Below are 10,209 nucleotides of genomic sequence, written 5' to 3'. Positions count from 1 at the left end.
TCCTGCGCACGCCCTTTCTTCTGGAGAAGACCAGACTGCTTCAACCTAATTTAGTGTCAGAAATAAAGGTGATCAGGAGAAGAGGGGTAAAGAACACCCGAACAGTGTGGGCACGGAAGAGTACAGAGGAGAGAGAGAGAAAGGCTCCACAGCAGCCACTCTGGAGTGGGGGTGGGGCAGGAACCACCGAAACCCGGACTGTCCAGCTTCCCCCCTCCCCTCCCGGCAATGCAGACTGAAGAGCATGTCTCCAAATTCTCACTGTTTACCAGGAACGCGGGAAGGGGCGTGGAGCTGCCATTGATTCTATGGCAGGGGAAGGGAACTTCGTTTCTGCAAAGGGAAGATAATTTTTCACCTTACCCCGAGTGGCGCTCTTGGCGGGGAGGGAGGACGAGCCAGGAGCAGCGAACGGAACGCCGGGAACAATGACGTACGCCGAGGCCACCGCCCTCCCGGCTCAAGCTATATAAAGAACGCTGCTCACCGCTCCGGTCTTTTTCGCTACGGGTTTGCCGTCGCTTCAGAGGTAAGAGGCGCGCGAGGGTAGGCCAGGCCTAGGCCCGTGCGAGGGAGGGGGTGGGGATAAAGAGGGTCACGTAGGCCTGAGATGGGGTGGCGGAGAATGGAGGCGCTTCGTTCTCGGAGACTGTAGAAAGGCACGATGGGGCGGGTTGGGAACTAGAGCGTAGGGAGGAGTGTGCATGTGGAAGCGCGTGCGTGAAATACGGCCTGGAGCTTATCGACCCCCCCCCCCCCCCGGTAAGGATGGTGATTGGCGTTCTTATTAAATTAGGGGAACTTCTCCGCCTTCAACGCTCCTCACCACCCCAGTCGACAGTATATCCCGGGTGGGAGGATGGATAGTGGCTCTTGACGTGTGAAGGAAGACACGAGGTAGTCGCGGTGTAGTGGGAGGATGAGGGCTGCGGTCGTGGCAGGTGTGTCCTCCACGCGTTCGCCTCATAAGTCTTCCCTGCAGCCTACTATTCCGTTCTCGGTCCGCTTCTGCTCCGCTGTTTCTCTCCTCTCCCCTTCCGCTCGTCTAATTTTGTTATTTCCAGGAGTTTCTTAGTCTCTTTTCCCTCGCCTCCCCCACTCTGAGCTTCGCGCTGTTAAAAAAAAAATGGCCGCTCTCTGCCGCTGTAGCCGCTGCCGTCACAAAATGGAGGACGCGGGCGGGGCCAACGAGTAGCTCCCTCCCTCGGCGGCGCCGGCGCGTGCTCGCTCCCTCGCGCTCTGCCTGACTCTCAACAAAGGAGCCGGAGCCCGCCCCTCTCTGCCGCTCCCAGGGCCCGCAATGGCCGCTCGTTGACGAAGAAAGTGGCGGGGGGGGGGGGGGGTCCGTGAGGTGGAAGGCTGGCTCCATTGGCTGCCTCCGCCTCTCCCTTCCACAGCCACACTCTGGCCTTAAGGTGGGTGGAGCTGCCGTACTCGAGGCAGGCTTGGGCCTAGTTCCGGCCTGGCTAGTGGTGCCCTTCAGAGAACCAGCCGATAAGCGGCACTGGAAAGAACCTACTTGGTTGAAGATTTTTACCGTCGCATTTTTATTAAGCGAGTAGTTTTCCCATCACCGCCGGGCAGATATTTTTCCCCCTTCTTTTTATTGTGGTTGATTTGAGCTTTCTTTTAACTTTTTCTGTCCTGTAGGTGTTCTATCTGAAGTGCAAGACAACCATCCACTAAATTTCTAAAATGGGAAAGGAAAAGACCCACATCAACATTGTTGTCATTGGACATGTCGACTCCGGCAAGTCTACTACCACTGGTCATCTGATCTACAAATGTGGTGGCATTGATAAGAGGACCATTGAGAAATTTGAGAAGGAAGCTGCTGAGGTTGGTTTCTTTGCTTGAAATAAAATTGTGTTTTAATTTCCAGAAAGGAATGCTTTTGGTCAGATTACATGAGGAAGTAAAGGGAATTTTGTAACAAAGTCCTGAAGCTGTAGTTAACTTATTTTTTAAAAACTAGTATGAGATTATGATACAAAGCTATCTACATTGTGTTTGAATTATTTGTTTTTGGATTTCCCATATTTCTACTTTAAATTCCCGTTTTAATGGTGCCACTTCTAACAAAAAAAAGCAAAGATTGAAGAATGCACAGGAGAGCAGATGAGGCAACTTGGATAGGGTGACCATGTTCAGGAATTGTAATGTTAGGAAGTAATGGATTAAAGTGTCAGTGGACTGGGCAAATGAAACCAGTTTGGAATCTCTCACTATATGTGGAATCTCTCACCATATGTGCCAAGTGCCTCTTGACTAAATATAAGTTGTATTTGATTTCAAAGCATAGATGTGTGCTATATTTAGATGCTGTTTGCTAGCTTGCTTAATCATTTGTGTATATCTTGTATGCACTGCATTATATTGATGCCTTTATTTTTGATGTCTAGATGGGCAAGGGCTCCTTCAAATATGCCTGGGTTTTGGACAAGCTGAAGGCAGAACGTGAACGTGGTATCACTATTGATATTTCACTGTGGAAATTTGAAACCAGCAAATACTATGTGACCATCATTGACGCCCCTGGGCACAGAGACTTCATCAAAAACATGATTACTGGTACCTCTCAAGTAAGCAATAAAAACTGTAGAACAAGCCTTTCAGAATACATCATTGTGTTATTTAATTTGTTATAATTATGATTTATTTTAATCGGCTGGTTTTTTTTTTTCAGGCTGACTGTGCTGTCCTGATTGTTGCTGCTGGTGTTGGTGAATTTGAAGCTGGTATCTCTAAGAATGGGCAGACCCGTGAGCATGCCCTTCTGGCCTACACTCTGGGTGTGAAACAACTCATTGTTGGTGTTAACAAAATGGATTCTACTGAGCCACCCTACAGCCAGAAGAGATATGAGGAAATTGTCAAAGAAGTCAGCACATACATAAAGAAAATCGGTTACAACCCAGACACTGTGGCTTTTGTACCAATTTCTGGCTGGAATGGAGATAACATGTTGGAGCCCAGCTCTAACGTAAGTTATATTATGTGGATGAGGATGTGCAATTAGTCATTTTGGTTATGACTAAAACGTATGATGCTGTAGTAGGTCATGTTAATTTGTTAAACTTTAACTAGTGAGAACCAGAGAAATTTCTATTCCTTAATCAGTAAAGCTTTTCCACTTTGAATATTGGTTAATTTTTCTTTGGACAATGTCTTGATGGATGGATGAATATGTCAGGAAAATACTATATATATGGTGTTCCTTTGTAGATGCCCTGGTTTAAAGGATGGAAAGTGACCCGCAAAGATGGCAATGCTAGTGGCACTACACTACTGGAAGCTCTGGATTCCATCTTGCCACCAACTCGTCCAACTGACAAACCCCTGCGTCTTCCTCTTCAGGATGTCTACAAAATTGGTGGTATGTATTACAAGAAGCTTGGGTTAGGGGCAAGCGGCAGTAAAATCTGCACTAAATCTTTGCTTCCAAAATGGGAACAATACCTAGGAAGAACTTAGAACATAAAAAGCAGGGCACATGTCTGGTTTTATGCAGAGGTGTCTCATTCCAGTGTTTACTTGATTGTTTCTACCCAGTTCCTAAAAAATGGCATTAGCTGCACATTTAGTTAAAATTACTTTATTCTCTTTAGGGATTGGAACTGTTCCAGTTGGCCGTGTGGAAACTGGTATTCTAAAACCAGGCATGGTGGTAACATTTGCCCCAGTCAACGTTACAACTGAAGTAAAATCTGTTGAGATGCATCACGAAGCTCTAAGTGAAGCTTTGCCTGGTGACAATGTTGGCTTCAATGTGAAGAATGTATCTGTTAAAGATGTTCGTCGAGGAAACGTTGCTGGTGACAGCAAAAACGATCCCCCAATGGAAGCTGCAGGGTTTACTGCACAGGTAATTGGCAGAAATTCTAGGCTTTAAGTATACGAGTAATTTGGTAGGGCTTTACAATGGTGTTAAATAGGCTAATTTTTTAAACTGCTTCAATAGGTTATCATTCTGAACCACCCTGGCCAAATTAGTGCTGGCTATGCCCCTGTGCTGGATTGCCATACTGCTCACATTGCCTGCAAGTTTGCTGAACTGAAGGAGAAGATTGATCGTCGTTCTGGTAAGAAGTTGGAAGATGGCCCCAAATTCCTCAAGTCTGGAGATGCTGCCATTGTCGATATGATCCCAGGCAAACCCATGTGTGTGGAGAGTTTCTCTGACTATCCTCCTCTGGGTGAGTAACAGTCTCTTTGTTTTAACCCCTCAGTCTTTGCTATATTCTACCATAAGTCTGGACTGTCTTTTGTTAGTCGCTGCTGGGACAGTTTTTGGTTAGCAGACTATTTGCAGTATTTTTGAGAGTTTTGTAGATGGCCATGTTTCCCTTTTTTGAGTGTATACCAGGGTAGCAAATGTAGAGGAATATTCCGTCTATAAGTGGAGCAGATAGAACAACCTCTGCTCCGTGTTACTGCAAAGGGGAATGAGATGGGACAATGTCATTGAACAATGTCCTGTAGTTATGTTTAATGTTGGGTGGCAGAGCAGCTATGTATATATGCAGTTTGTTTGAAAACTTACTGTGATTGTTTTATTCTTAGGTCGTTTTGCTGTACGTGACATGCGACAGACTGTGGCCGTTGGTGTCATCAAGGCAGTGGATAAGAAAGCAGGCGGTGCTGGCAAAGTCACAAAGTCTGCCCAGAAGGCTCAGAAGGCTAAATGAAAATTCTGTACATCTGCCACCTCAGTCTTAATCAGTGGTGGAAACATGGTCTCAGAACTGTTTGTCTCAATTGGCCATTTAAGTTTAATAGTAAAGGACTGGTTAATGATTACAATGCATCGTAAAAGCTTCAGAAGGAAAGGAATGTTTGTGGACCATTTGTTTCGTGGCAGTTTAAGTTATTAGTTTTTAAAATCAGTAACCTTTTTTAAATACGAACAACTTGACCAAAATCTGTCACAAATTTTGAGACCATTAAAACAAAGTTTAATGCAAAGTCTCTGTGTTTTTTGGGGTTAATAGTTAACATTTTGGAAGCTAGGTAATTAACTTGGATTTCTCACACTGAAACCGAGATGAAAGGTTTAAATTTTTTTGCCCTGAGTGGACTATTATACTATTTTTGAAGGTATTGCGACATAAAAGTGCTTAGATGATTTAAAAAACACCTTAAAACTTTATGCCTGTGCCAATGTTCAGAACTGAGCTGTGGTCCAGAAATTCCACAGTCTAATCCTATGCAGTGATAAATAAGCATTAACCCCCTTGAAATACTAGGATTGCAGCCTTAATAGCTTCAAAGTTTGTATTTAAGGAAGCGAAGTGAATAGTTTGCTTATTCTTAATTCAAGCTATTACTGTGTGGTGTAGTTATTTGGTGATCACTTCATTGTGAGTTGCTGGTTTAATAGCATTCTGTTTGATGATTCCCTATTAAGGATTAGAAATCTTCTGATTCAGTGTTTCTCAAACTAGTAATAAAAAATGCAATGCTATGCATTAACTTTGTTCCAAAAACGATTATTTCTTTTGCAAGTATGTTGCTGCTAACTTTCAAAGTTAGAGACTTGGGCTCTACTTCCAAGAGGTTTGATTTTGCTTATCCTTGCGTTAGAGTTGGTTAAAATCATGACAGTACAAGCTTCCAAGTACTAAGTATATTTGAGAAGCAATCTCCCTACCCATCCAGTCCCTTATATAAAACTAACTCAAGTATGTTACGATGTACTGACTTAAGGTAATTAAAAGTAGGGTTTAGGTGTTAATCTTTTAAGTTAATATGGTAAAATGGTAGACATTCCCTTAGGAGCCAATAAAACCTTAGCTATCCTACTAGTAGAAAGTTTTCTTGTACATTCCAGTTACAATTTGCATTGGCAGTGTTCTCTAATTATTTGGACTTGGGGGGAAAATAAATTTCTACTGTAGGTTTTCAGTCATTTTTGGCAGCATATAAAACTCAAAAATGTAATGTTAAATGAGTAATACTGTGTGAAACTACATGTCTTTCTGTAATTTTGTAATTCTTAAAAGCCTTTAAAATAGGCATAACCTTGTCTTTATTGTGGTAAAAGATATTACCAGTTAAAATTGCTTTGGTAGCATAATTATAGGTAACAGGATTCTCTTTGGTAACCCTGACACTAGCACTTCAAAGGAATAATGAAGCAGAATTTAAGTAGTCTTGTTAAAGGTTTACTAATTTCAATAAAAAAGTTTGAGTCCAGTGGCACCTTTTAAGACCCAACAGCTTTGTTAAAGATAAGCTTTCAGGTTTGTACGCACATTTCAGATACAATGAGAAAAGAGTTCAGCATTATAGCTAACTCCTGTATAGGAATCATGGGACCTAAACTTCAGATTTATGAAAAGATTATGAACTAATACAGAAATTGCAAAACCTTAAAAGTACATGATGCTGGGTTGCCACCAGAATTGGAATACAATGCAATAACAGTATTGGCATACTGTTTGGCTTTGAATCCTGACATTCCAAACCAAAATCATGGCAATTTACTGTTTGAAAAAAGTGAACTAAGCATTGGGCAGGATCACAAGCACAGCCTTATAAGGAATTGGCTGCATGTGTTAACAAATGCCTTGTTGGCTTTTTCGGCCCTTAAAAAGTGGACACCATTTGCTATCTAGGTGAAAAGAACACTGGAATAACCGGGAATAATCAGCAGATAGGCATGGTTTAATGAGACCTTGGTATGTGATAAAAGTGTTAGAACTAAAGAGTGATAGTTTAAGAATAACTAAAGAGTTAATTGGAGTTTCAGAATAAAGTTGATCCCAAAATTTGCAAGATAAAAGCATTGTGGACTTTGTGTACTACATCGTGAAGCAAATAGCTGATTGGAAATCTGCTGTTGGAAATCTTAGCTTGACCACCACTTGGTATTATTAGTCTTTCCTGGCAAGTCCCTTAGTTTTGCTTTCCAACAAAATATGTGATTGGTGAAATTTTGTTGGGTTAATAGAAAATGCTAAATTTTGTAAGCAAATATATTTGGACTTTAGTTTCCTCAATAAATTTTGAGTCTAGAATGACTTGATTTCTATGGATGGTTTATTTTCAGGTAGGATAGATTTTTAGAGCAGTGTCATAGTTGGAGACCTGACAGCCATTTTCCGACAGTTTTTTGGCCTGATACAGCAAATGAACTTCTAAAACGCTTCTAGGCAATAAATCTTAAAGTAAGGGAATTTTGCATGATTTGGGAGTTTCTTGGCATGTTAATACTCTAATAGGTACTTAGGCCACTAGTAAATGCATTGCTTACAGATAACACTGGAGCATGAAGTAGATATCTTACCATTTACTTGGCTGTTTTGCAAGTAGTTGAAGGAGAAAGTGGAGAAACCACTTAGTTGATCATGGGCTGAAGAAAAGGATAAGAGTGCAAGAGGCAGCTGCCTTGGGGACTGCAGAACATAAAGAGCCTTGTCCATCTATTAAGGAAAATTGGGCATATCCATCTAGAGAGACACTTTCATTGCCATAAAGTGCTCTAAAAGGTATTTTAACACTGAATTGGAACAAAAAAATTGGCAACCCAGTAGTGTTTTCAAAATAGTGTTTGAATTCTTTTCAAGAGCAGCTCTGTTGAGTATGACAATTCTCCAGCATGACTGTTACATGTGGATTAGCATGGCAGTATTTTCTGGTACCCAAGAAGGGAGGCCAGCCTTCACCTAAACATAATTGATAGGTTGAGGGGAATAGCATTCGCCTCTCAAAGATTAGGCAGCATAACCTAAGGCTCTAGTTTTTCCACCAGTGTCGTGTTTTTTCTACCGGTATCATTCAATTTAAATCTCGGCCACAAACACCGAGGAACAAGAAGGCTGCTGGTTGGTGGATATGTAGTTGAGTGTACCGCCATAATTGATTCCAAAGCTACAATCTTCACATTGATTTATTGATATGCAAATGATGAGCTCTAATTAGACCTTAAGACATTCACAGCAAGCAAATCAGGGCCGTAGAGTAGTACACTGTTGCTCTGGCACAAGAAACCTTCACTGACAAAAGGCTGTGTGTTAAGTGCCACCAAATTGTTCCAATTTATGTGACCCTATGAATGTTCTCCAGAAAATTTTATTAACAGCCTGGTTTGGGTCTTGCAAACAGGGCTGTGGCTTCCGTTAAAGAGTCAATCCACGTCATGTTGGGATCTTCCTCTTCCTGCCTTCACCTTTTCCTAGCATGATTTTTTCACTAGTAATTCTTGTAATGTGACCAAAGTATGATAGCCATATTAACGGCTAAAGAGTTCACACTTTAGTATTAGTAAAATACTTGCTCTGGAAGAGTGAGGTGGAACTGTGTAAAAGCTTTTAGGATCTAACTTGTATTTTTGTTCCTGAAACTTTAACACAACAGGCTTCTGTATCAATGGTCTGTTGTGGGGTTTAAAAATGTGCAGTTATGTAGGCTTTAGGAGTCCACAAATGACAGACCTATAATCTAGGATTGAAGAGATTACAATACTTTCAGTAATAAAAAGCTAGTTTCTTCTGCCCATTTGAGAACTCTCAAAGGGAACTGTTTACTGCGCTTCAACGATGCACATTGTTCTCTTCATGTCCTCATAACAGCCTTGTGAAGAAAGTGGAGGCTGTGACTGGGCCATCCAAAGAGCTTGACCAAGTGAGGACTAGAATGAGGGGTCTCACCCGTGTCTTGGCACCCAATCCAACAACTGGGGCAGTGGTTATCTCCTCTCTGTCATAAACTAGCTAAGAGTTCTCTGCTGTTATATTTCAATATGAAAATGCCTTAGCAAATGTGATTTGCATGGGTGCCTGTTGACATGAACACTGAAATAATTCTAACCATCAATCTAGCCAATCAGAAGTGGCAAAATGAGTTGGATAATAAAGCCTCACTTAGAACAAGTACATTAATTTTTATTGTAAACCCAAATACCATTTTTTAAAAACAAAAAATCCACAGGTGAAAAAGCCTGCATTTAGGGAGGGTGGTGTTAAGTGTTTTTACTACATCCAATTGACCTTATCACATCTGTTCAATTAAGTGGGAGGACTCAACTTGGCCAAACTCTCCTGCACTATGCTTGTTTAGTGCCATCTTGTGGCCACTGTACTGTATGATTTGATTGAGTGAATTTCAGTGTAAGTGACAAGATTGCTGACTGGTTTGCATGTGTTAGCATAAATTGTAATATTCATAATTAGTTGAGTAATGGAATTGCAAACTCTCATTTGTTTACAAGTGGCAAAACTGGCTCTTGAAGTCCCCATCAGCCGGCTTGGAGAAGAGGAAGTAGGGAAAGGTGAGATGGGGATTGACCTGGAAGAAGGAAATAGTTTAGGCAAAGGGATACAGGGGAAAGGGAAGCACTCCCCACAAGTCCTTGCAGATTCCTACTTGTAGTTTGAGAAATGAGTTGTGGTTGTAAACCAGGGGTGGCCAAACTTATTTAACATAAGAGCCACAAAGAATAAATGTCAGGTGTTTGAGAGCCACAACATAGGCAGGCAGGAAAATAGATGGGGAAAGTGGAGGAAGGTGGAAAGAAAGCAACTTTAAATGCATTCTCCAAGCCATTGGCTGGCTTTGACTTGGAGAAATGATTTAAAGAGACAAATGCCTTTTCACTAATCAACTTCCCTTTTATCTGCACCCCCATCTTCAGTTATATTTGCTTTTTTCCACAAAGCAGGTTATATCATGCTGTCCTCCCTTTATCCTCAGCCACCCTGTGAGGTAAGTTGGGAATGTGTAACTGGCCCAGGTGACCATGAGACTAGCTTCCATGGGGTAGCTCCTGTTGAGCTCTAGCAAACAACGAGTCCTGAGTGAATCACTTAGTATGATGTCAACCAGTAGTTGCTGCCAGGCCTATGCCTGAGGAGCCCTACCCTGTACAGGTCAACCTGGGGACAGGGGAAAAGAAAGGCTGGGGGGGCGGGGGGGCTTCAGAGAAGCCTTTACCTACTCCTACTTTCAGCTTCTCTACCCCACTCTGGCAGCCTCTACCTCGGGTGGGGTGGGGCTTGTCCCCAATGCACAGTGAGGAACCTGCAAAGACGTACAGGAGGCACCTCACTCCCCCCTCTGTATCCTCCCTGCACTACTTTGTTCTAGCAATCTCCCTGCTTCCTTCTCTCCTTCCCACCAACAAATGCACCTTTTATCTACTTCCCTTCAGCTATATTTCTGTACCACCTTCCACAATGGGGACCCAAAGCAGTTTGCATCTTTCTCATC

At 42.3% G+C, this 10,209-nt stretch overlaps 1 protein-coding gene across 1 annotated transcript; it reads left to right on the top strand.

The window, feature by feature from the left end:
* The first annotated feature begins 214 nt into the window (after positions 1–214).
* On the top strand, positions 215–4,965 carry EEF1A1 (eukaryotic translation elongation factor 1 alpha 1). Its single transcript, XM_060236034.1, has 8 exons — positions 215–529; positions 1,651–1,839; positions 2,403–2,582; positions 2,687–2,983; positions 3,226–3,376; positions 3,609–3,865; positions 3,962–4,196; positions 4,564–4,965. Exons 2-8 carry the CDS (start codon positions 1,696–1,698, stop codon positions 4,686–4,688), a joined length of 1,389 nt encoding a protein of 462 aa, XP_060092017.1. The 5' UTR covers positions 215–529; positions 1,651–1,695; the 3' UTR covers positions 4,689–4,965.
* The last annotated feature ends 5,244 nt before the right edge of the window (positions 4,966–10,209 follow it).

The sequence above is a fragment of the Heteronotia binoei genome, chromosome 1 (genome assembly GCF_032191835.1).
Source record: "Heteronotia binoei isolate CCM8104 ecotype False Entrance Well chromosome 1, APGP_CSIRO_Hbin_v1, whole genome shotgun sequence".
NCBI classification, from domain to species: Eukaryota; Metazoa; Chordata; class Lepidosauria; order Squamata; family Gekkonidae; genus Heteronotia; species Heteronotia binoei.
This window is presented reverse-complemented; position numbering and strand designations above follow the sequence as displayed.